At 35.6% G+C, this 26,935-nt stretch overlaps 3 protein-coding genes across 6 annotated transcripts in view; 2 read left to right on the top strand and 1 right to left on the bottom strand.

Moving 5' to 3' along the window:
- LOC117107898 (low-density lipoprotein receptor-related protein 4-like) overlaps window positions 1–4,713 on the top strand; it is a 13,490-nt gene extending 8,777 nt beyond the window's left edge. Inside the window, exons 5-10 of the mRNA XM_033249733.1 lie at window positions 814–955; window positions 1,406–1,519; window positions 1,836–2,102; window positions 2,843–2,996; window positions 4,232–4,354; window positions 4,620–4,713. Coding sequence (XP_033105624.1) covers window positions 814–955; window positions 1,406–1,519; window positions 1,836–2,102; window positions 2,843–2,996; window positions 4,232–4,354; window positions 4,620–4,713 — 894 coding nt within the window. The remainder of the gene's footprint in view (window positions 1–813; window positions 956–1,405; window positions 1,520–1,835; window positions 2,103–2,842; window positions 2,997–4,231; window positions 4,355–4,619) is intronic.
- LOC117107903 (low-density lipoprotein receptor-related protein 2-like) lies at window positions 4,641–20,678 on the top strand. Of its 3 annotated transcripts, XM_033249740.1 has the most exons (16): window positions 4,647–4,760; window positions 5,496–5,643; window positions 6,298–6,417; window positions 7,159–7,404; window positions 7,640–7,802; window positions 8,046–8,173; window positions 8,594–8,866; window positions 11,200–11,331; window positions 11,752–11,922; window positions 12,103–12,282; window positions 12,595–12,777; window positions 16,378–16,563; window positions 17,121–17,261; window positions 18,132–18,269; window positions 18,839–19,132; window positions 19,300–20,678. In XM_033249740.1, exons 1-16 carry the CDS (start codon window positions 4,746–4,748, stop codon window positions 20,094–20,096), a joined length of 3,315 nt encoding a protein of 1,104 aa, XP_033105631.1. In that variant the 5' UTR covers window positions 4,647–4,745; the 3' UTR covers window positions 20,097–20,678. The 3 variants fall into 3 exon arrangements, with proteins under 3 accessions (XP_033105633.1, XP_033105631.1, XP_033105632.1); XM_033249742.1 differs by lacking the exon at window positions 5,496–5,643 and having other exon boundaries at window positions 4,641–4,760; XM_033249741.1 differs by lacking the exon at window positions 11,200–11,331.
- An 812-nt stretch (window positions 20,679–21,490) lies between these two features.
- Window positions 21,491–26,695, bottom strand: LOC117107905 (calretinin-like). 2 transcript variants are annotated; one of them, XM_033249744.1, is made up of 14 exons: window positions 26,545–26,695; window positions 26,069–26,150; window positions 25,837–25,893; window positions 25,222–25,287; window positions 24,933–24,988; window positions 24,725–24,754; window positions 24,029–24,101; window positions 23,740–23,796; window positions 23,507–23,575; window positions 23,345–23,400; window positions 22,499–22,538; window positions 22,114–22,170; window positions 21,914–21,985; window positions 21,491–21,746 (listed from the first exon to the last, which is right to left on the bottom strand). In XM_033249744.1, exons 2-14 carry the CDS (start codon window positions 26,138–26,140, stop codon window positions 21,627–21,629), a joined length of 825 nt encoding a protein of 274 aa, XP_033105635.1. In that variant the 5' UTR covers window positions 26,141–26,150; window positions 26,545–26,695; the 3' UTR covers window positions 21,491–21,626. The 2 variants fall into 2 exon arrangements, with proteins under 2 accessions (XP_033105635.1, XP_033105634.1); XM_033249743.1 differs by having other exon boundaries at window positions 24,029–24,104; window positions 26,545–26,694.
- Window positions 26,696–26,935: the final 240 nt, after the last annotated feature.

The following is a 26,935-nucleotide window of genomic DNA, read 5'->3' as shown; positions in this document are numbered from 1 at the left end:
AAATTTGATTTTTTGTGTTCCACACAAAAAATAAATGCGGATGAATTTTCGTGTTTGATTTTGCGACAGGTCGTGAGAGGAAATATCGTAGGCGCCGAAAACATTAGCCTATCCAACACTGCTAGGCCTAGCCTTACCTCGATTTAGGTTCTGTTATCATACATAAAAACGGCCGACATGATATTTTCCGTTGCTAGTATTGACACTTGTGAATATAATATTTCATAGGAATTATTTCAAATTTGTTAAAAAACTGATTCTGACTGAGATTTTGACACTTAAACAAACATATCTCAACCTAAACGAACGAACGCATTGCGCGAGATGCGAAGTAAAAAAACTAATCTCACTAGAGAGGGCGCACTTTATTGACTGTATAAAGTATACATGAAAGCAAGAGTATTCCAGTGGATGCGATCTACAACCTCTGAATTTGCCTAGTAACGATGAATTCGTCGAGAAAATGGTAATATTTTATGAGAAATAGTCTGTATTTCTCATTTTTTTTATTCTTTTTCGTAAAACTAAAATTCATGCCAATATTTTTCCATGATTTATAATAATTGGAGTAATGCAAATGCATATTTTCTAAAAAAGTCAATTTTTTTGTGAAATTTTGCCGGGAATGGGGCTTTAATAACTAGTCTCATTACGAGAAATAATGACAATAATGATGATGGCAATGGCAGTAACAATCACAATGACCCGGAGAAATGGCGATGACAACAGAAATGATAATATATGATAATGATAATGAATAGTAGCCTATAGCATATCATTTAATATCTCTCTAATGTTAACATCACTCTTTAGGATTATGTGTACATAACCGATTGGAATCGCAAGTTATGGTGTGTTTTTAAAACTTCTGGTGCTGTCTACTTCAGCTTAAACCTTAAATCTCGTCCTCATGGTGTGACGGTGTATGGAGATGGTGATCAAGAAATTCAACCATGTAAGAAAAATGAGAAACTGAATTTTCCGTGACAACATCACAACAGTACCGACATGATTGGTATAGCCTGTTTGACAGATCTTTTTCTAATTTCCATCATTGAATCTGACAAATTCTATGACTTAATTATAATAATACATGACATTTTTCCAAATGACCAAAGCGCCGTACATAAATCAAAAGGTTAAATGCACAATATAATGCAATACATGGATAAAGAATATCAACAGTCGCTGATACCACCCCTGTAGCTGCTGTCGCTGAAATACAGCAGCAATTTAAATTTAAAAAAAAACGGCAAAATGAATATAACAAGATGCAAAATGAGTTTTCTTCTATTTTTACTTTTCTGATTCTCTTTCTCTATTTTATTTATGTATTTTATATTTTAAATATTGCGAACGTAGCATAAAGCATTATAATATTATAATGAATTCTTTTATTTCATAGCCCCGTGTTTGACTAACCCTTGCTCACAAATATGCACCAGTGGTGAAAATAACTACACGTGCGTGTGCAGAGACTCGTATTTTCTGTTACCTGATGGAAAAACCTGCCAAAAAGGTAAGCAATACTGGTACGTCTGCGAAATTCCACAACTTATCACTCGTGCCGTAAAGCTACGTTTTACCTGGATTATTCCATCGTTCAAGTATGTTTGCAGTACAGTGGAGGATGGGATTGGAGTTGGGACTGTAACTTAGCATCTTGTGTCTTGAGAAAGAGATTCCCTTATGGCAATAGACAGTTACTGTATTCTCTATTAAATCTTTGTAAATCAATGTCGATAAATGAGAAAATTTTCATTCTCATCATAAAAAAATATTTTTTTAAGTCTAACTTAAGTCTATTATCTTTGCTTTTTAATCCCTCTTTCTAGGTGATTTTATCGGCACACCACTTTTTCTTTTCTCAAACCAAACATCCATTGGTAAGCTACCTTCTAACTTTCCCAATACCGCCTATCCAAATGACTTTACTGTTGATGGCTTCCTTAACAACCAGCGTTTCGTTGTGGCCCTGCAAGTGGACGTGGCACGCCGTCTTCTGTTCTTTTCTGATGTAGTTACCAGGTCAGTGTTCAGTTTAGAATTAAAGAATGGAGGTAAACGTAAAGTAGTTGCTGGACAGTTGGGATCAGTACAAGGTAAGCTAAGCATCGTTATTTAAGTATTTTTAAATTCTCCGTCTTGGTATGATGGGAAATCAAAATCATATCTTAAACGGTGCGTCTTAAGCCGACCACACTATACGAATACGATACACCGTATGACTGTCCCTGAGGGGTTTACTGTATCTCCGCTCTATGTGATCGTTTAACGACGTGACGCCACCGTCTGTTGATTGTCAGCGGCAGCCAAAGAGGATCGTCATTAAGAACGATCCGTTGCGCAAACGCGTCGACCGACGACCCTCAACGCAGTGTGTGCCTAATCATCTGAATCTGTTTAATTATGCACACATGCCCAGTTTCATCAAAGGACATTTCCTCTAAGCCCCGCCCCTTGAATATTTTTCTAAGGTCCAACACTAAGAAAGCATAAACGTACGTGAACACTTGCGTTTATGGGGCACACGTGCGTTTGTGGGACAAGTGTGCAATCTTAGCGTTGTTCTGATTGGTCAGTACTTAAATTTGATTGACACTCCGGTAAAGTCCATTTACCGACTCCGTCTTCGAAGTGCATAGGATTAATTACGTACAGCACTATTCTACGCTGTGTTCAAGACTAGAAATCGACCAAGTCGGCGTGCCCATGAAATTGTAGAAAAGTTAGCTATAATGACATCTTACGTCATACAATGTAATTTTGAGAGGGGCCTAAATATGAATAAATAATATTCATATTTGAATACAATACGGTTTTGTGTATTTTTTCTCAACAGGAATAGCTGTTGATTACCTTTCACAAACCTTGTACTGGACCGATTCTACAAAACAGCATATCATGGCCTCTTCGTACGATGGGAGGTACCGCCTCGTTCTAATAGATACTGCTATAGTGCAACCTCGAAGTATTGCCGTGGATCCGATTCAACGGTACGTTTTCTTTTCCGTTGCAACCATTTATTCTGGTTTTGTTCTTTTCTGTTGTCATGGAAATCGCTTAGAGACCAATTTTATAATATGCGCTATACAAACACAAAGCCATTGGCCATTAAGACAACCAACGCTTTGATATCTTACCAACAATAATTACGGAACGCAATCTTTGAAGCTAATTCAGGTTTATTAGATTCCTACATTTTTTGTAAACAATTCTTTATGAACATTAATTATATATTAAATACTATCGGTACACCACATATATTGTTCTGAGAAGAACTGTTGTTTTTGTTGAGAATGTCTTGACGTTTCGATTGATTCAATCGTCATCAGTGGAAGAGAAACAGGGAAATACTTACGTCTAATATTAATTTATTTTTATCGTTTCTTTTTTATATATTACCGTACTTTTGTTGCTGTTGTTCTTTTATCATTTCTCTATGTTAATTTTATCAAGTATGTTTTTTGATGAATTAACCAAAAAAGAACTTGAATTGAATTATATGATTGGATAGTGAGACTTGCTGATTATAGGTGGAAAAACTAAACAAGGGCTGAGACTGGGTGTGAAATGGCTAATGCAAAACCCATTATTCAGTCTCTGTAAGGATGGGGCGTTGCCAGAAAAGCCAAACACAGTGGCATTGTTTCTGGCCACTGAGTATTGATGTTCGTCTCGATGTAATATGCAGACTATTCGCAGGTATCTTATCAACGGTCTGGTCTGGTTTGGTTTTTGTTTCCCGTGACCTAATCGCACGGGTTGGCGTTGTAAATAAATAAATTTATCCTATAATCGCAAGATGCTTTTATATCTATTTTTACATATATTATATTTTTATATTTGTTTTGAATGTTACTGTTATAACATTGTCGGAGTTTGCTTTTTGTTTATCCTGTTACCGACAATGATATTGTTTTGTCCTTTCTGCATTTTTATCCTTTAGGCCTCTGTGTGTATTTTAAAGTTATTTGGCGAAATAAATTAAATTAAATGAATATCTTTTGATAACTTAGTTTACCCTTGTTTTTTTAGGTGATAAATAATATCTTTTTAGAATTCACTAATTCATTATTTCAACTGTACTCTATGCCTATGATATTTGTTATTATTATTATTATTATCATTATTATTATTATTGTTATTGCTATTGTTATTGTTGTTGTTGTTGTTTTTGTTATTATGTTTACTATTTTAGATTTTATTAAATTAACTTTATTTTATTCAGGTGGATGTTTTGGCTGGAACTTGGATCGCAACCACAGATTGAGCGAGCTAGACTTAATGGAAGTGACAGGAAAATGATTGTAAACACTCGGTTGGGTGCAGCTAGTGGAATACACTTTGAAAAGTATCGGTTCTGTCTCTTATACACATCTAGATGTGTATAAGAGACAGTTATTATTGTTGTTGTTGTTGTTTTTATTATTATAACTCTGCAAACACATGACTTTGTTTTTATTATTTTTCTGTTTCGCTGGATGATTGATTAAATGCCGCTGGAAATCACAAATGAGCGTGGAAGTACTGTGGACTATAAAATGACAGAAGTTGGCCTAATATTTTGATAATTTTAAAATTTTGATAATGAGTATTCCTTTTGATATATTAATCAGATTCTGGTTCATTGCATTTCTAGGTTATACTTTGCTGATAGATCGTCCGGTGCTATTCAGTCGGTTGATTATGACGGAGAGTCAAGGAAAGTAGAAGACGTTAAACCGGGCGCCCTCTATTTTGACATGGATATATTTCAGGTATACACGCAATCATTTTGTAACATCTATGTTTTTTGTTTAATAGAGAAATTGCCATGTTTAGTGATTATTTTAGCCCTGCAAACAAACGTTATTACTGTATAACATTCGTGAACGTTGTGGTAAGAATATGTCAGAAAATGACGTAAACACAACGTTGCTGAAACCTTAGCATCACTATCTAGTCAGAAATTACGTAATATATTTATTTATGGTTCTAAAAAAACGTACACCAATCTTTAAGGTTATTACAACATTAAATTGTTTACTAGATGCTGTGTAAACATAATTGTACGTGTTAAAAATAGTCGATCTTGTATACTGTGGAATTCAAGAATCATTAATTGTTAACCATCTGGCATATATATTTAAAAAATAAATTTAAATTTAATTAATAGTAAAATAAACGAAATTAAGATAAAAACGGTGCCGACTTGAAAAACATAACATAGCTGTGGCCGAAATTTACTTGAGACAATGTTGTGTTTCAGCAGTCTTGTTTTTATATTTCACCTACTGTGGAATTCAAGAATCATTAATTGTTAACCATCTGGCATATATATTTAAAAAATAAATTTAAATTTAATTAATAGTAAAATAAACGAAATTAAGATAAAAACGGTGCCGACTTGAAAAACATAACATAGCTGTGGCCGAAATTTACTTGAGACAATGTTGTGTTTCAGCAGTCTTGTTTTTATATTTCACCTAATTCGCTGAATCTTATTTATTAAGGATTTCTTGGTTTGGACAGAATGGCCACCAAACAATGGCCTGCATGTTATGAATAGAGAGACGGGAGAGTTTGTGCGTTCTCTGCCTTACACTGGAAAAGCGTTTGGAATTAGCACTCTAGATGCTACACGACAACCCGATGGCGACAGTAAGCAGCCCTCAATGATTTTGTTATGATACTGCCCACCATAAAGTCCTCAAATCCTTTAAACTTTCAGATCAGTCAATCAAACATTCAGTCAATCAGTAGAATAGCTTTAAATTAGTTGCAGACATTTTACTACAAAAATCCTTTAATTTGCTAATAGAAATTTAAGGGTTTGTGTGAAGATTATATGAATGGTATTTCTTAAACGTCGGTTAATCGTCAAATCATTTTCCTCCTTATTTTCAGTTAAAATCTATTGAAGTATTTAAATATACAAATTAAGTAATTTCTTTTAATTTCTAAATTTATATAGATATAAAGATAATCTATCTCGCCATGACAACATAACATTTTTACTATGTCGACTTGTCAAGATAATTTATCTCACCATGATAACATACAACTTTTATTATGTCGACTTGACTCGTCATGACAACAAAACATTTTTAGTATGTCGACATGTCAAGATAATCTATCTCGCCATGTCGACATGATACGTATATTATGTCGACTTGACAACATAAACATCAATTGTGCTCGGCACTTTGAAAAGTATTGGTTCGAGCCGTATAGTATTAGGCCTACTAATGTGTCTCCTTATTATCGTTTGGGACCATTGAATACATTTAATGTATGATTCTTTGAATTTTTCAGGCCCGTGTATGATCAACAACGGTGGCTGTGATCAAATCTGCATTCCAGGATTGGGTGCCGACACAACTTGTCTTTGTTCTGTAGGCTACACATTAGGAGAAGACGGTGAATGTGAAAATAGTGAGTAAATGCTGCTAGTTCATTTTGTATCAAGCAGCCCCCACCCCTCCTTCCGAGTCATTTTATTTCCATGTTGGTGTGACCCGGGTTTTGCTAGGTTTTTTTCTAGTTGTCGTAGGTATAACTAAGAGCTATAAACCAGGTATTAAAAATGTGGTATTTAGGATTACAATTTAAACATTTAAATAATTTTTAAAAGAATGAGATAGAAACAATTATTAACAACATGATCGATAAGCTTTTTCACATTAATTAGGGTGGGGGTGGGAAATCTAAAAAGATAAAAACAAAATAATTGTTAAGGAATATTTACAATTCATTATAGAAATAATTTATTTTAATTTACTAATTTTAAAATTTTCCTAAAAGTGCAGTTAATTTAAATAATAGAATGTCTACATTTGTTTATTATTAATCGTTAAAATATTTGTAAATAATAACAGTCAAAATTCACTTTATGATCGACAGCAACATTGTCTAGATTATACGCTGCTTGTAATCAAGTGTGAGTACAGTATTTCAGGACGTTTAGGCCTACATTTCATTAGGCGGAAGAATACATCGTGTAACTTGAATAGTCTGAATTCACAGTAATTTTGTTAGACTTTGCAAACACTGTATAGGCCTGTGCGTATTTTTTTTTATCGTGTAAAGCCGTACATAATGTCATAATTATTCATGTATTAATAGAGCATTGTTCGGTAAACAATATTATATTTTGATGGGTTTTATTTCAAATAGATATTGTTGAAGACAACTTCTTATTGATGGCTGACTCAGGACTTAAGACTATTTTTCAAGTCGACTTAAGCAATGACAGAGATTACGCTTACACGGCGCTGCCAATGGGCCCTTTCCAGAACCCGGTTGCAGTTGGATTTGATCCAGTCGATAAACAGGTGTATGTTAGTGACGTCGATGCCCATCGGATACTGAGATCATCACTTGCTGCCAAAGATTACATAGTTATTCATGACAATGTACATGGTTCGTAGAATCAATCAGTAGTTAATCAACCGCATCCAAAGTAAAGGCTATCGTATTTGTTTGTATTGTTGTTTTCATTGCTGATTGCGGTAGTGTGGTTGATACAGTAGTTAGCTAAATTCGTTGTTTCCGTGATAGTCCTGACTAAAGTCGTCCTTTTTTTTTATAGTGTTGATAACAAATCGCTCTATGTTTAATGAGATACACTTCAATGTATACCATTTATTTTTGTTAGTTCCTGATGGTTTAGCGGTAGACCATATCAACAGATTGTTGTTCTGGACCGATGGCATTAATGGCACCATTCGAGTGTCTACATTAAATGGTACAAACAGCAAGATTCTAATTGATACTGGCATAGAAAAACCAAGGGCTATCACCATTGATCCAGTGAGAGGGTACGGTAACGGTAAATCTTATACAGTATACAGCAGATTGTATTTCGAATCTTATTTGCTGCCGACTATAGGCCTATGCCTATTCAGCTATATACAATAATTTACGTATGTTGGTGTTATTTTCTAATATTCTTATAGGCCTATATATATTTTATGATTCGATAAATTTCACCTTGTTTAAAGTATTATTTATTTCAATAAGTACATTTTAAAGCACGTTTTCCTATATGTATTGTTCCATAGATTCCTTTTCTGGACTGACTGGGGAACTACTCCAAAGATTGAATGTTCATGGATGGATGGGACTAACCGGCGTGTTCTTGTTGATACGGAAATTGGTTGGCCTAACGGACTGGCAATAGACACTAATGGTAAGCAATTATATTAGGCTTTTGTTACTTGAAGTTTACTCCTACGATATTATCCTATAATCATCCTATAATAATATAGGATAATGTCTTAATCCTGCATAATGTTCACATGGTATCCAGGTATCTGCAACCTACCGTCGTTCCGAACCAGCCATTTTGTAGTGTGAATTGCGCATGCCTATATCAAGGTCAACATTACACCACATACACACAGCATAGGTTTATGCTGATTAACCTTAGATACGGGCATGCGCAATTCATACTACGAAATAGCGTATTTCCTTGAGTAATTTCGAGTGAAATGTAATAGTATTTACCAAATAGCAATTTTAGCTTTTCTTATCTCTACCATATTAAAGTGTAAAAAGAAAACACAATATCGGTCACACTTAATAACTAACTTTTTTATTTGCTTAATAGATCAGTCAATTTATTGGTGTGATGCTAGAACCGACAGAATTGAAATGATAAAATTTGATGGTTCGCAACGTACATTGATTAAGCAACTTAAGGTCGCCGTACATACCCATAGCCTCTTGGTCAGCGATCAATATATTTACTTTACGAACTGGAACGAAAAAAGTCTAATGCGCATGAGCAAAGCTGTAGGAAGCGAACCGGTTACGATCGGAGCCGCTGACTTTGGGAGACTAAATGGCCTGGCATTGTTCAATTCAGACGACGTTCAAAATGGTAAGACCGATTTAGAATTTTGAACCAAGTAGCATGACTTGTGTGCATCAAATCCACTTTTTACTAACAAACTGAATTCTTGAGAAACATTGTTTAATATAAATAAAACCTCATGGGTGGATTCAAAATACACGCATATAAAACAGACGCTCTATATTGGGAGGCCTGTTTAGGTCTGTTTTTTATTCACAACTTTCGTGCATCCTCAAATATACATATTTGTATGTGACAATAAATGTCTTTGATCAACTAAAATTTCTAAGCCTGTCAGGCTTCATATTCAACTGGCGTGTTCCTATATTTTGCTAAGGTCTACGAGTTCATAGTTACCAACCGTCTTGCATCGTGCTGGAGGGTCCCACATTTCAAAGTGATTTTGGATGTAACACGCATTTGGCAGAAACACATGCGGGATATTAAATTTGTCACGCATTTATTACAAGTCTAGGCGTGATGACGAATAATCACGAATTCAGGGAAAATGTATTTGAAATTAGAATAAATTAGTTATAATTTAAAATATAAAACAATCATGCAGTAACTTGAGTTATTAGAGAGCTTTCGTTATCTCGTTTGACATTTAATTCACCGAGAGCTTGAAGCTAGGCGCATTGATTGTCACAACCAACCGTTGATTATGTGACTGAAACTGCAGTTGTCAGTTAGCATCAAACACACGCACTCAGTCAGTTTCTGTACTTTGGGAGAAATTATTTTTTTGTCCTTGTTTTCAAAATGTCTATTTACTTTTAAATTTTGATTTTTAATTTTAAGGAAAGACCACGCATGTAAACATGTCTCCTATTGTATAGAGGATAAAAATGTGCATGTTAGGTACGGAAGCTTGTCTTTTGAGTCGGGTTAACCCACTGAAATCTAAAAAGTAGTTAATCTACTATCAAAAAACGCAAAAGAATAAGTTAGTTCTAGCTATATCTGGAAAAGCCTGGGAAGATTTTTTAATTTAGTATACTCAATATCGAGGGGGTTTGACGCATTATACTTTATAAGGCAGAGAACCTATTAATTTTTTATTTTGTGTTTTCTTTATATAAATTAATATGTCTAATCGTTGTAAGGTTACACTAAAAAGGTGTGCCGATGATACAAAAGCGTTATTCAATCAACTGACTATCGCAATACAGTACTGATGAAGCCTAAATACACATTGTAGGAACGTTTTGAAAAGTTTAAATCCGGGTTAACATAAGAAATAGAGGAAAGAAAACTTTATAACATGTTTCCTCTTTTGGAATTTCGATATCACACCTATTATCTAGTCGTTGTATATACCCATATTTCTCTGCATCAACAAATCAAGATACTCTGGCAAGTAGCGGAAACAATATGAATTTTGTGTACTTCTACAGTAACCTTTGAGGTCAGTGCCTAATAGAGATTCTCTTCTACGATACGCCTACTTTATTTCAAATTATCTGTTACGGTTGATGGTGGCAAACATGCCTATACCATTAAATATATTTCATGCAATTAATGTTATTAAATTTGTTAATCTATCAGAACATTAGGTTAATTTATGTTTTATAAAGTATGCATATTATATATATTATTAATTTTTATGTTACTCTAACGTTTATTATACACCGAATGCAATTTCTTATTGCTTAACCCAACTAGGGTGTGAACGGAATGTTGATAATTATGTATTCTTTTCATACAGAATACAGAATTTGTTACCATAATTGTTGTGTAGCACAACAAAAAGTAGAATTTGAAATTACCAAAAACTTCACAGCGAGTTGCTTAATTAATAGGAACTCGAATATTATCCTTGGCCCGTGAGCCCAACTCAAAAAAAAAAAATGTTGAGTTGGCTGGAGGGGTGGAAATAGTGTCGAATGACAGGAAAGGCTCACCACCGCAGCCTATTCATTTTTTTGTTTGTTAGAGTAATGAATATTTGTATACATAGTTCTGGTACTCCAATTAAACATACATTGAAAGTTCAATTGTACGTGGCTTTATTAAATATATTTTTGTTTATGTACTCGGTATTGTCAATAAACACTCCCTAAAAACAGCTTAAAAAGCTCAGATCGTCGGAACGAAGGGGGATTTTCCCCCGTAACCCCACCCAGCGGGGGCTCTGCTGGCCCCTGCCCCCATTTCAAATCACACATTTTAAATATTTCAGGTTGGTAACTATGCGATTTGTAATATGTCGGAATTGCGTCCAGTACGTCTTCCAACTTTTTTGATTTGAAAAATATCAAATAGACAGCCAACTGATATTTAGTGCATGTTTATAATATTGATAGAAAAACTTCAATGGTTGGTGACATTTTTTTTCATAATATTGTTCACCATTTTAGGTGAAACATTTTGCACTATACATAATGGTGGATGTAGTAAACTCTGCCTAGCAATACCTAAAGGACGAAAGTGCGCCTGTCCCACAGGAAGTACCCTTGATGGCATGTCCTGTATACAGGTGGGAAATTCAGGTAGGTATAGGCATATAGCTCTATATGTCCTTAGATTGTTAACTAGTTTTAGATTTGCAAGTAATGGAGTGGCATAACTGGCTAAATCGTTTTTTTTATTGCAAAGTATTTATTTTGCCGGCTAAAACTCGAATTTGCCTATCCACAAGGTGAGAATTAGAGTGCGTCGTCCTCACTAATAATAATCACAAAAATGCTTTGTGAACGAATAGGTATGCTACCGGCAAAATAAATACTGTCGTTATATTATTGTGAACTTCATTAAGCTTGGTTACATACAGATTTATTAGCAGTTGTAGTTTTATTTGCTGTAGTCGGGAATTTTCCTCGGGATATACAAGTCTATTATTATTGAAGCTGACGTAGGTCAAATCATTGAGAGAATTACATGATAGCTAATGCTTTTTCTAAATGTTATAGAATTAAAGTGCCCTGTTGCAATACCAAATGGAAGAACTACAGGTTGTGACAGATCTCCTGGTTCAACGTGCTCAATAGTTTGTTCAGCTGGTTATAGAACTATCTCGATCAACAAGGTTACTTGCCTTCCATCAGGGGAATGGGGTGGTTTTATAGAACTTCTTTGCATTGGTAAGTATTATACTTATTTGAAATTTCCAGGCTAGAGATGTGGAAAATTATAGCATGCAGTGACGTCAGGTAGTGGTGGCAGACGATCATAATGCTAAACATTTTCTCAGATTTCACACAAGATGTATATAATTACATAAAACGAAAAAATTGAAAAAAACACATATGTTTCTTTTGTAGAAATACTTTGTCCACGTTTGCGAACTCCAGAAAACACTGAGGGTGGCTGCATTTTTTTGAGTAAACCCGGAGAAGCCTGTAACTTCCAATGTTCTGAGGGATATATGAGGGTAATCGGTGACGAGACTCGTACGTGTCAACTCGATGCGAGATGGTCTGGCGACGATTTAGTATGCCATGGTCTGTTATTACTAACACGTGTTATAACGTTCTTATAAATACCAAAATTAGAGAAAAATTTAATTTATTGCTCCAATACATTTGAAATAGACACTTATACTTACAAAAAATGTAGTAGTAATATTTTTCCAAACTAACAGAAAATAATTGAACAATTTAAATTTAAACTTAAAATTAAAAATTATTTAAATTGGTTAAAAAATAAACAACTAAAGCAACTACCAGGATATTTAACAACATGGCATGTATAGAAAGAACACATCTTATAATTAAACAGAAAGCTAACTTTTTTACACTAAACAATCTTTTTAGATACTACTTGTCCAGCGTTGGTTATGCCAGATTTTAGTGTAACTGTTCACTGTCCTCATCCATCCACATTCCGATCAATATGCACGTTTCGATGTCAACCCGGAAGTGATCAAGTCAGTGGCGACCAAGTTAGGGTGTGCCAGTCCGATGGATCCTGGTCCGGGCAAGAGCTTACCTGCTCAGGTAAAAACATATTTATCCTACCGTAGGCCCAACTTTGAACCGCTGTTATTGTCCATTCAGAAATGGTTGCATTAGTAAGTATTTAACTTAGACTACAACTCATCTATTATTGATTGGTAAAGTATATTTCCTTGCTAGCCTAGGCCCTGGCCTATGCTAGCTCGATTACAAAATAAATAATAAAATCGTTCGCAAATAATAGGCCTCATAGGCTACGACCCTACCCTACCTAGAGACCTAGGGCCTACGCCCAGCCCGAAAAAGTACACCGATCCCGCCGCCAGGCAGTATCATGAGCATGTGGTGAAAACAAGGGTGAATTTTCTAACTTCTTAAATTTCGTGATTTCTTCGTTGCTGGCCTTGAAGCAAAAAAATCGGCTATCCTTTCTCGGCGCTTCATCCTCCTCCTAGGCTATTTTTGGCGTGTCGCATGTCCTCGATCCCAGAGAAATGAAAAATGTCGAGCGCCCAAACTTTTGTGATGACGTCGTGCCAAAGTAAATAAACTACGGAGCACGCGACTGGTCAAATAGCTTAGGCAACAAACCTCTCATTAATATTCATTTTGAAGTCTTGCTGGTTACGTCATGCAGTTGGCTGCAGCTTTGTTTTGATTTCTACGATCGGACTACGAACGATAGCGACAAATAAACAGTGCCAAAAATGCTCCTATTTTGTAATAAATTGCACTATTTTGGAAACGGGGGATCGTTTTCTGGTTAAGGGGGTTCGCTGGCAAAAGGGGGGTTCGCTGAAAAAGGGGGGTTCGCCCGAACCCCTAAAAACCCCCCTGGCTACGGGCCTGTTATACAACTATCTCGACCAACAAGGTTACTTGCCTTCCATCAGGGGAATGGGGTGGTTTTATAGAACTTCTTTGCATTGGTAAGTATTATACTTATTTGAAATTTTCAGGCTAGAGATGTGGAAAATTATAGCATGCAGTGACGTCATGTAGTGGTAGCAGACGATCGTAATGCTAAACATTTTCTCAGATTTCACACGAGATGTATATAATTACATAAAACGAAAAATTAAAAAAAAAAACACACATTTGTTTCTTTTGTAGAAATACTTTGTCCACGTTTGCGAACACCAGAAAACGCTGAGGGTGGCTGCAATGGTTTGAGTAAACCCGGAGAAGCCTGTAACTTCCAATGTTCTGAGGGATATATGAGGGTACTCGGTGACGAGACTCGTACATGTCAACTCGATGCGAGATGGTCTGGCGACGATTTAGTATGCCATGGTCTGTTATTACTAACACGTGTTATAACGTTCTTATAAATACCAAAATTAGAGAAAAATTTAATTTATTGCTCCAATACATTTGAAATAGACACTTATACTTACAATAAATGTAGTAGTAATATTTTTCCAAACTAACAGAAAATAATTTAACAATTTAAATTTAAACTTAAAATTAAAAATTATTTAAATTGGTTAAAAAATAAACAACTAAAGCAACTACCAGGATATTTAACAACATGGCATGTATAGAAAGAACACATCTTATAATTAAACAGAAAGCTAACTTTTTTACACTAAACAATCTTTTTAGATACTACTTGTCCAGCGTTGGTTATGCCAGATTTTAGTGTAACTGTTCACTGTCCTCATCCATCCACATTCCGATCAATATGCACGTTTCGATGTCAACCCGGAAGTGATCAAGTCAGTGGCGACCAAGTTAGGGTGTGCCAGTCCGATGGATCCTGGTCCGGGCAAGAGCTTACCTGCTCAGGTAAAAACATATTTATCCTACCGTAGGCCCAACATTGAACCGCTGTTATTGTCCAGTCAGAAATGGTTGCATTAGTAAGTATTTAACTTAGACTACAACTCATCTATTATTGATTGGTGATTGACACTTAATCAGTCACCCATTAACAGGTGCATATATAATATTACTGTTTCCAAAACTGTATGTCTGAATAGACAATATTCTTCGTTGAAACTTGCATAAGCGTAGATCCCGGGGGATGGGAGATATATCCCCCAATATTTGACAAGGGGGGTGGTCCATTGTATCATCCCCAATATTTTTACTATGTATGGGATAAAATGGAGCTTTACACACTTCAAAAGACTGTCACAGAAATAATTTTCACTGTCTTATGCGCTTACAAAAATGAAAATTAGCATATGTATTAATGTTGATAACAAAATTATTTTATCTGGTACCAATCTAAGCTCTTCTTTCCTTAGATGTTAGATGTGCTTGCAAAGAGAGCCACATTTCACACTGAAGGGTGTGTACGACATCTTTAATGTTATGTCAATTCCAAGAATGTTTAAGGTTATATCGGTTGATGAGGAATGTATTGATTAGGCCTATAATAGCAAATTGCATCAATTTATTTTGCAAAAACAAGGTTTCCAGCTTCAGTAGGGGGCACATCCCCTGTCCGCACAAGGGCACACGTTGGCGCTAACACCAGGCGCGTAACAGGGGTTGGGTCAAAGTGGGTAATTATTTTCCCGGTTTATAATTTACCATACCCACCCCACCCCACTCTCCATATAGAAAACAATACGACATAGGGCTTATCTTATTTATAAAGGCCACACACGTGTGTTTGAAACTAATAAGCATTTTCATCATGGTTTTATTTATTACAAACATATTCTTTCACCATCAATACACATTGAGGCCCTTCTTTTAGGTCAAAACGATCTATCTTAAATTTGTCTTTCTTGAGTTTGGGACTATTATGTGTTTAAATAACTTAAAAAGGATAAACCTAAAAATGCGCGCGAAGCGCGCAAAATATTTTTGTGTTTTTAATTCTAATTTCGTCGAAATTGATAAAAACTCTCTAAAATCTGCAATTTATAGAGGAAATTGGCCTACCGTAACAAAAAAAAATGCGCGCAAAGAATTTGAGAATTTTAGGCACTTTCAGAGGATGCATTTGTCAAGGGGTGAGGAAAGATTTTCCAAAGATGGATATTTTTCCCTTGTCCCCCGGTGTTTTTAATTCTAATTTCGTTGGAATTGATCAAAACTCCCTAATGGCCCATGTTAACAAGAAATGCGCGCGAAATTTGAGGTTTTTAGGCACTTTCAAGGGATGAAAAGGGCATTTATAAAGGGGTGGGGAAGATTTTTCAAAGATTGATATTTTCCCCTTGTCCCCCAGTGGTTACGCCATCGGGCAGCATAGATCAAAGGAGTTATGACAGTTTTTGAAGTGGAGAAGGGGTTGCAGGGTGTTGTGAGTCTGGTCAATGATATCTTCTCTTTTTCTTTTTCTTTCCTTTTCTTTTTCTTTCCCTCCCTCTCCCCTCTTTCTTTTCTCTTATTACCCAGTCCGGTACGACGGCTTGGTCAGCCCGGTAAAAACCGTCAGGGGAGGGATCAGTATTCAAGAATACACCTGTCTCTTATACACATCTCGGCTGTTACGACACTGGCTAACACGCCAATCATTCCCCCCCCCCCAATGAAAAATACTTTTCTACGCCACTGGAAACTTGGCAGTACTATCTTTAAGATGGGTTAGGTCTATTGTGATTGTTAAACAATAATAGATAGCAGTTGGAAACAAGAAAATGGTTATTCAATATTAAAACGAATTATCTCAATTCGTCACAGCTATGCAAAGAAGATGTCCAGAGTTGACAGTTCTTCCAGGTGTTGAAGAAGTACTGTGCTTAGACCCAGTTCCTAATGCGGTTTGCATATTCCAATGTAGAGACGGTCACTTGAAAGTTGCAGGAACTCTTCATCGTATCTGTCAGCAAGATGGAACGTGGTCAGGCAGTCAACTGATATGTCAAGGTCAGTCCTTTTTTTCACCCCCAAACACCACATAAAAATTCAATCACCACACCATCGTAATTAATTAGATTGTAAACAAAAATATATATAAGAGAACATATTATACACCCCATTGTCATAATGGTATACCCCATTTTTGTCCTGGTGGCTTTTGTGTTCGTCAATTTTTTGACCTACACTACTGTAGATGAGTAGAGGATAAAAATACAGTAGGTTGTATATAAGCACATGGGCAACTCTAGGCCTACCCGCGACAAGCTCCAGATATCTGCTGGTTTAAGACGTACTGTAGTACCTGGCCAGAATATCAATAATATAGAATAGTAAAAGAATTAAGATAACAAGTAAAAAACCGTTAGCAAGGCTACAACACTGTACTTTAACCGCCTGTAACATACTTTTTAATATACAATTGACCATAGGCGTAACTCAATTTGAAAAATGGATGTGTCTGTATAAAATCCGCTTTACACACATAAAATAAATATTACAGCGAGCAGTAATGTTAATTTATACGTTTGCATCTCCAATATTTATATATTTGTATATCTTCATAGAGATAAATATACAACTAAAGTTTCTAGATTTTCCACAAAATCAATCGGCGGAGGTAGGAGAACTGTTGACAGAGACATGCACTGTGAGCGACCCCTCGGCGCAGGTCGCCTGGTTGAGAGATGGTGAAGTTCTCCAGGAAGGTATGCTTCAAACTTTTTAAAAATATTTCGTTTGTTAGTACTATGGCAAAATACAAGGGGAAATGTCCTCGGAAACTAGCATAAATCCCACGAAACTAGTTCTAATCTGTAATTTTGTAGTCTTTCTGAAAATATATATGCCTACTCTCAGTGAATAATGCTCTGTCTACACTCTGCCCATTTATAGTTATGATGTGTCTATATGTTCATGATGTTCATCATTACCATATTTAGGCATGTCTCTGGACAGGGCTTAAATCTATAAATGCTTCAATAGACCTTTCCGGAGTGTCAATCAAACTTAACAACTGACTAATCAGAACAACGCTAGAAATACGCGCGCGTCTTACAAACATACCTGTTGGCCTAAAAACGCACGTGTTCGCGTATGTTTGAACACTGTCGTCTTGTGGGACCTTAGCAACAATATCCAAGGGGCGGGGCTTAGCGGAAAGGTCCATTTCGTTGTGTCTACTTCTACTACTACTACTACTACTACATTCCATAATTTCAGCATGTAAGTAAGCAACGGCGTAGGCCTACTTAACTAAGAATGGAAATGAGCGACCTAGGGAATGACGTGATATTAAGTATATTTATAACTACTGAGACCTAGGGGTAATTTGTTTACTCAGCAAATATTAGTAGGGGGCGCTTGGGAAGGACAACGCAAATTATGTGTGGGTCCCTGCTACCTGGCTAAAGCGCACACTAAAAGTATGCAAGATTGGGAACCAATCAGTATTCAAGAATACACTCCGTGAGAACACTTCGACAACTAAACAGTCAGGCTCTTATGTAAAAAAACTCTAGTCAGCAGCTGCAGAGTGCAGACATGTCCAGTAAGATTTTTATATTTTTATCTGACAGGTATTCCAACCGACGGCATACTCGCCCTTCCACAAGGAATTTTACTCATATCGTCGGTGACCTTCAGACATCAAGGGATATATACCTGTCGTGCTACTGGAGTAGACAATATCAGCATAGAGCAGACCATGTTTATAGGTGAGTTAACGTCGGAAACCAAAGACCGACATTGTCTATTGAGTCTATGCATTTGTCATTTAACCTGTTTCAGCCCCTAAATATGGAAACGGAATGATATTCACAAGAAAATGTATTTAAAAAAATCTGCAACATTAATCAAGCATAAGCACAAGACATAAAAGTAATAGGCCTGTTAAAATACAGAAATTTCACGAAAGATAAAAAACATTATATTACAGCATACGTAATTAAATCAATTATTTTTATTATTAATTATTGTATTATTATCAATTATTATTGTATCGTTTATTCATCTACATATTATCAGTAATTCATCTACGTATTATCAGTAATGCCTAATAATTACTAGTATTAGGTTATAACTAGCAATAGGTATTTACATAAAAAGAAAAAAAAACAAATAAATGTAGAACTTTGAATTACTCATTTTGAAAAATCTTTAACTAATATACATTTTTAGTTCAAACTGTTAAACCTAATAACTTATTAAAATTTACAAAGCTCTTTAAATTTGCAAGTATAGGCCTATTAGATTTTCGATTTTTTAATAACATTCGATTTTCCAGATGTGACGGTCGGTGATCTCTTATCTACAAAGCCAAGTAACGTCACACTAAACCGTGGCGATACCCACACTTTCAACTGTTCTCTGTCAGACGACTCATATTCTATAAAGTGGGAGAAGAATGATGATATCATAAAATCAGACGAACATACACTAACGTTGCCAGATGGGAGATTGATCGTCAATAAAATCACTACTGAGGATGCCGGTAGATATGCATGCATAGTAATGGCAGACGGTGTGATCCGGGTCCAAGAAGCGTTTGCTTTTCTTAATATTATGAAGCAGTCTAATGGTGAGTTTGGTCAGATTTGATAATGTTCTTCCCAAAATATTTTTGAGGTTTTTATGTTAGTTATTTAATTAAGTTAGACCTATTTGTCAGTTGATTAATAGTACAAATAAAAAGAATATCATGCATTACACAGCTTAAATAATATTTATAAATGATGTTTTACGCAGGATGTGGAATTGTCACATCAACCGATGCTATTGCAGATCAGGAAGATCGGGAGGACGATAGTTTTCGGATTGTGAACGGAAAAGATGCTGTTAGAGGTTCAGCACCATGGATGGTACGTTTATACCACTTCAGACAAAAGAAGCATTTCTGTGGAGGCAATATTCTAAACTCTGAATGGATAGTGACGGCGGCACATTGTATGAATAGTCTGTTCAAAGTCAAAAAGAGAAATACCCTCATTCGCGTGGCTGACTATGACTCTCTTTATAGAGAGTCTGAAGAAAAGTTTTACAAAATTAAGAAGATCCTCATTCACGAGGATTTTGACAGTGATAGCTTCAACGCAGATATTGCAATGATTAAACTGGGAACGCCGATATTAAATTTTACTGATTACGTGAGGCCTATATGTCTACCGACACAAAATATAACTGCAAACATTTTCAAACCTCGCCGTCTTGGTCGTGTAAACGGATGGGGGTATCTAAGAGAAGCTGGCCCGATACCACAATATATGAATGAGGTTTATGTACCCGTGGTCGGCCACAGAAAGTGCGTATCATCTACAAAAAATACAGTGACAAGTACAATGTTCTGTGCTGGCTATGAACGCGAAACGAGTGACGCCTGTCAGGGAGACAGCGGGGGGCCATTCTCCATTTTGCACGAAGGAAGATGGTATTTGTTCGGGTTAGTAAGTTGGGGCGAAGGATGTGGACGACAAGATAAATATGGTTTCTACACAAAAGTTCCAACCTTCCTCGATTGGATTAATAATGTTATAGCGATAGGATAAATCTTATCCGCACTGCGCACTGATCGCCACGCAAGTGTCATTTTTTGGCTGTAGTTGTAATAGTGAAATTGGATATGGAATGGTGCGAATTTGTAGGCGTCAGACTTTTAAAACCAAACATCTTTCCCCACTTTTTAGAAAACATTTGTTTCTAGATGCTCGGAGGTGCTTTCTTCGCCAATCTAGGGTAGTATGTTTACAACTTATAATTTGTACAGAAACATTTTTTCCTTGAGAATACATAATATATCAGGTCGCCAACATTAACCGACGCTCGTCAATATTCATATAAACCAATATCAATAAATTTATATATGATATTAATAATTATATTATATATATATCGCATATATTCATCTAATGTAAAATGCTCAGGGCGCTTGATATGTGGACTTTCTTCTCCCCTAAGGGTCCCTTCGTGTCTGTGTCACCCGGTACCAGGAACTCTCGTCGTCCACTACATGGGCTGTCTTTTCCAGTACACCGGGGTATCCCCTACTCGTCTCGAAGGATGTACTGGGTTCTTTATAGTGCACACGAGCCATTGTATGCATGGCCTACGGTTTCAAAAGGAAAGAAGGGCACTTTCAAAGGGAAAATTAAACATTACTTTAGACAATTTCGTTCATGGGATTGTTAATTGTTTTTCCACCAACTGTTTCAATTTTTTTATTATTTAATTTTTTAATATTTTTATATTTTTGATACAATTAATATTTATATTAGTTAATAATATTGAATTTGGAGCTGGAGGGGCACACCATATCCGGTGATAGTTTTTGTACCGCTTTTGCCTCTCCTCAGCCCTCCTCTTTCTTTTTTGATTGCTTTTTGTGGTTCTGGCTTAAAGGAATAAAATAAAAAATAGTGCTTATCCGAGAAGACTTGTTCTACCACCAGAACCATGGGCGAGCGTGCCGTTCGAAACAGCGCCGATATTATGGCTACATCTTGTGGCGCCACTGCTAACCACTCGGCCATTCAACTCGATGAGAAACCATAAAAAATTAGTTGGGTTGGGTTGGTTTCAGAAAGGTGCGTCAGTCTTCCCACGCTCCTCCTCTCCTCCCCGCCCCATCATGAGAAAAGTATGCACTCCTGTTATCAAACGCAACTTGTGAGTCATTATCATTACCCGAGACATTCTTGAGAATATGATAATTGATTAATGTAAATGGCTTGATTCACCTAAGTTGTTACAGATATGCTACTGTAGGGGAAGAGGGGCTTTAAATTTGATGACGTAACCGTATTCGATATCGTTTTCGTAAGCTTGCAAAAACTCCCTATAATTATTGTCGTCATCATGACAAATCCGCATCATCTGCATGTCTTTCACAATAACTACAACAACAACAACAACAGTAATAACAATACTCCGTTTGAGAGACTGGTAAATTGTCATTATTGCTCTTTTATTCATGAATAAACGTTCGACTATGTACCGTAATAGTAATAGTTAATAATTCATAAGCGGTTTCATTAATCGGTGTAGATCCTTATGTAGGTCGTAATGTATAGGCCGTACTACTAGGCAAAGATGGAAAGTACCATCATAAGTTCGTCCTTCTGGAACTTGCCGTCATTGTTCTCATCAAACGTGTCTTTCAGTGCAACCGCATATGACTCAATTTGTTCCATATTACCGCCCTGAAAACAACGATAATCATTTTTAGTACACAATTGAATTGGAGCATTTTTGGAGCATTTCAAAGCTTGTATTATAACTAAAAATGATAAAAATACGCAGTCTGTAAATGCCAATACATTTCCCCTATACTTTTGCTATTAGGATAGGCCTATATGAATCCACTTACAAAGCCCGATGCTTCCAATAAATCTTTCAAGAATCCCTGTAATGCAGTGCCATCAACTGATCCATTGTTATCCTAACAATGACAAAATGAAAATGAAAAACTGAATATTCGTATTAAAAACCCCATAATTATATATTTTAAAGTTATTCTCTATTGCAATACTACAGTATATGTAAATTTAACATAATTTTATAGCTTACCCGATCATAGTGTTGAAATATTTTATCGAAGTTCGCCTTGGAAAAAGATCCTGCAGACTTGAGGGGCAAAAAGAAACATCTATCATGCAGATATATCTGCATTTGTAAACATTAGACATTTGAAATACAAAAAATAGCAGCATAAATTAAATTGGTCCTGGTCGAGAATTGTTCCGAGCTCAGGTGGACTAGAGCAGCCACAATGCACGAGCATAACGATGCCAGTACACTAGGAATAATCACTGGAAGCGCTCAAAGAACTGCGTTAAATCATGTTGCAGGCCTTCAAGAATTATATTGTACCCAAATTCCTAACAGTGCAAGCAGCTTGGTAATTGGTAAATTCGTATAACAATAATATTATAATATATTTTTTAAATATTACCTTTAATTTTTCTATGTAATTTTCTTCCACTGGGCACAGTCTATATAAGAGAAATATATTGCAAATGATAATATCTAGATATATATCTATATATTGAGATCACTCGAAAAAGCTACGCGCACGCAGCGCTATGCAAATGAGGCAAGATCAAAGCTGCTGCAGCGCGTTTGCTGCAATGCCTTAAGTCTGATGTGTTCCCCGCCACCACAAATTCTCAGCAGGCTTAGTTTACCACAAAATTGAACATGGCGAAATGGAGACCACCTTCTCTCAATGCGCAGAACTTGAAGCCAATACATTTATAAATACCAAACATAATTTCCTACAAAAAGAGTTTAGTATTTCAACTTGAATTTCCAAATATTGGATAAAACTCGATAATTCTAATTTTAACAGATGCTAATTAAGGAATGATTGGGGATTATAATAAACCGTCATATTAGGGTTAACTATTCGAAAATTCAATCCAAAATCAGTTTCAGTTTTACGTTGCCTTAGCTTTATTAGTCGAACCAATCGATCTTTAGACAAACTTATAATGAACAGAGAAGTAATTTTAATTTAATATTTAACGGAATCTTTCAGGAACAGATACAAATACTGAAAGTCCGAAAAATCCAATCAGGGTAACATTGTTCATTATAAAGATATTTAATGGGTTAAAATCAAACGCTCTATTGCACAACTGCTCTACTGAAGCGTTTCCGCCGGGCATAGGTATGAAGATTTGAGAATTTGATGTCGCATGATCAACTCCATCCCATCAAGATTGACGTTGAGGTCTTCGCATATATTTAGATTTAATACAATCTAAAATCAATACAATATAAAAATAAATTGACATACCGGGACATTTCTTTTAGGTCCAATTTTCCATCCATATTCCAGTCGAATCTCTGCAGCTAGATTAGGTAATGGAGCAAACGTTTGTAATTTTGTAAAACGAACATGTTTGAACAAATGAAAGTTATGCTTATAATCCTATCTCGAATGAGAAAGTATACTTACAATGCAAGCTTTGTATTCTTCGAGAGTTCCACCAGCTTCCTTTTCTTTCATCAAATCCTTTAGAAAACCCTAAGTAAAAGAAAAACTATGCTGTACCCATATTGTCCACTTGTATTATATTAAGCTAATAAACGATAACAATTGCCATCGAAGTAGGTCTAGTATGAGTAGGTCCATGTCACAATGCAATAATAATAGCGAAACAATTATATATGCAATTCAGTTTTGCTAACGTGGAGCTCTCCTTTTTCAATGTAGCCATTTTTATCCGTGTCGTACTTCATCCATATCTAGAAACAAACAAAACATTACTTTATTGGGTACTTAAATATACCTATATTCAATATGAAGAAAAAATAGGCTCCTGACGGACAAGAGCATACTACAGAGATTAGGTCAAAATTACCATCAGCCATTGGCCATCTGTCAAAAACGTAGAATTACGCATGCAGATATATACTCTACGAAGTAATTCTTTAGAGTCGACACAGTTAAAAAAAAAAAAACCCTGAAAAAACTTACTTTCATGAAATCTGCAGTACTTATTCCAGTTTCTGAGCGGAATTGTCCTAGGAATGTATTCCAAGCTGTATTACTTCTGAAAAGGCATTTATAGAGTTTAGGATAAAGAATTAATAGTTTCGAATTTAGACTCGTGTGACATAACATAGCTCCGATGAGGAGCTCTAGCAACACTCGGCTGGGCTTTTGTTAATATGGCCAATATACTCAACTGCTTCTATTATACTGCCCTCATCGGAGATTCCAAAACGAACTAAAGTACGATAGGTAATATAGGTATAGGTATAAACGCGACGTACTATTCCTTCAAAATGAAAAAAGGGCACAGAAAACAGGACGCATTGTAATTTTACATGATTAAGGCCTGTTTACACTTCAACAATAACGATAAAAAATGCTGAAAGCAATTTTTCATATAGAAAACAAAAGAAATAAGAGAAGTTTTTACACTAGTACGATTCGATAACGATTTATCAGTTATGCGATAACATATTTTGACAAATCAATCAGATGACGTCATATCATGGAAACATTAAAATCGTCGTAGTAGCAACGATTTTATCATTTGTCCATGATTATGACGTCATCTGATTTGATTGTTAAAATATTTTGTTATTGTATACTTATTTATTGTTTTTTTTATCGTTGAAGCTTTATTCTAAAATAAAATCCTCAATTTCTAAAACTTGTACTTACGCTGCAACATCCTCTTTCACCTGGAAGGTTCTATAAAATGAATGAAAGAATATTGTATTCGCGTAAACATGATTTTAAAGCGTTTGTAATTTAAAATTACAGCGCACCATGAATTAAGGATTTTAAAAATGCCTAGTCTATTTTCCAGTGGTATGTCTTACTGTTAATTAGGCCTAACTATTTAATTAAGAATAACAAACTTGCTTACTTGAGCATTTCGGCGACATTCAATTTTCCATCGCCAGTAACATCGAAAAAAGTCATCTGAAGGTTGAGGAAAGCGCAATATATATATATATTCACATATTTTTTATATATTTATATATTTATATTTAATGATTTACATATTTAACAGTGTATATATACATACACATATATATTCACATATACACACATATATATACATATATAATATATGTATAGTGTCTTAGCATTATCAAATGCTCGTTACTTGTATAGCCTTTATAAACTATATAAAATACAATAGCCCTACTCACTAGTTGCTTCATATATTTTTCCGACATGTCAGATGGCGTGTCCTTCAGTATATCTTTACTAAGTTTCTGTAGTAAGGAGACAGTGAATTTGTTATTTTGCCGATTAGTTAACATTCGTGACAGAAATATTTGGCAAGGATCTATTTGGAGGTATGCAGTGGCGTATGTAGAGGTCTTGGAATGGGGGGGGGGGCTGATGGAGAGCGCGAAGGTCACGATGGAGGATTGATAGGAGTGGGGAAGTAGCATTTTAAGCTATTTTTAACTACGTGCAAAATCCCCACCCCTAGATACGCCACTGGGTATATGCAAGCAATACAACAGAGGTATCTCATTTTTTTCTTATTCCTGAGCTATCATATTTGAGTAAATAAGCATGGCGACAACCATATAAGAGCATGATGATGTCATATCATGCCCATATATGGGAAAATCTATAACAAAATGTTATGTGTTGGAAAGAACTTAATGATAATCATCCGTAATCTTACAAATATTAGGATCCTGAATCCACTCATCTTTCACCGTTTTGAACCCCCTTCATCCTAGAATTTAGGCAACTAGAACTGAAATCTGAAATGTCCAAAATCTGAGTTCCATAATTAGTGCTCTTACCTCCAACTCCTTTTTTTCAATGCAGCCGTTATTATCAGTATCATAATTGTTCCATATCTATAGATAATGAAAAATTTGGGCACTGTTGAATACAAATGTCGGAAATATCAATGTAATGTGCTCGATATCAGCTATAATAACAGATATTGTATCATGAATGAAGTTAGGGAGGTCATTATGCTAGTAGTGGCCCGACTGGCTGATGAATCAAGATTGCTAAGCTAAACCTTACTTTTTGAAAGTCCTCCTTGCTGATCCCAGCTTCCAAGTGAAATTTTGTGAGGAAATTTTTGGATTCTGCCATCTTTGCAAATCTGAAATTAAGTATTGAGTTGAAAACGCATTCAAAAGAAGGCACGGGTGGGCAAAGTGCGACTTGACAGCGATTATCTTGCGGTCCGCGAAAATGAATTAAAAATCCTGTGTGCTCGCCGCCAGTCATATCAACACTAGAAAAGGCTTTTTTTTAACGGCTCGACACCGATCGTATTAAAACCGAGAATAAAGTGGTGTAAAAGCAGCGATTGGGAGGTTTTTGGAAGCACACTGGAAAGATCAAAGTTGGGTGCAGCCCTCCGTGTTAAATGAAAAATTCACTTTAGCCTTCCCACCGATTTTATGCCCACCCACGGAAGGCTAGTTACTACATTATTCTTTTTCTTAATATTACTACATTATTCTTTTTCGTAATGTTAAAATAATACTTACCAAAATATTGGAATTCGAAAAGAATTTTTAAGACACGCGATGAACTCCGAAATTCACCGGACAAGATCAAAGCAAAGAATGAACTAACTATGGCTTTGCATGGCGGCTTTTATACTACAGTATTTAAATAATCACCATACAAAACAGCCAAGGTGATTGGTTACCCTTGACGACAGCTTAATGTACTGTAGACAAATCTAGAAACACAGAATTACTGCTGAATTAATTAACAACCGCCCTCGTCGGAAATTGTGCCCGAATCATCAGCATAATTAAGATATGTTTAAATATTTTCTTAAAAGTGGTGAATGGTAATTTTACAATACACTCGTCAAAACAAAAATGTAGAAAATTCACATTAATTGTATGTTTAAATGTATCATTATTATTA

The sequence above is a fragment of the Anneissia japonica genome, unplaced genomic scaffold, assembly GCF_011630105.1.
Source record: "Anneissia japonica isolate Jap-2015-1 unplaced genomic scaffold, ASM1163010v1 scaffold2139_len280258_cov182, whole genome shotgun sequence".
Classification (NCBI taxonomy): Eukaryota; Metazoa; Echinodermata; class Crinoidea; order Comatulida; family Comatulidae; genus Anneissia; species Anneissia japonica.
This window is presented reverse-complemented; position numbering and strand designations above follow the sequence as displayed.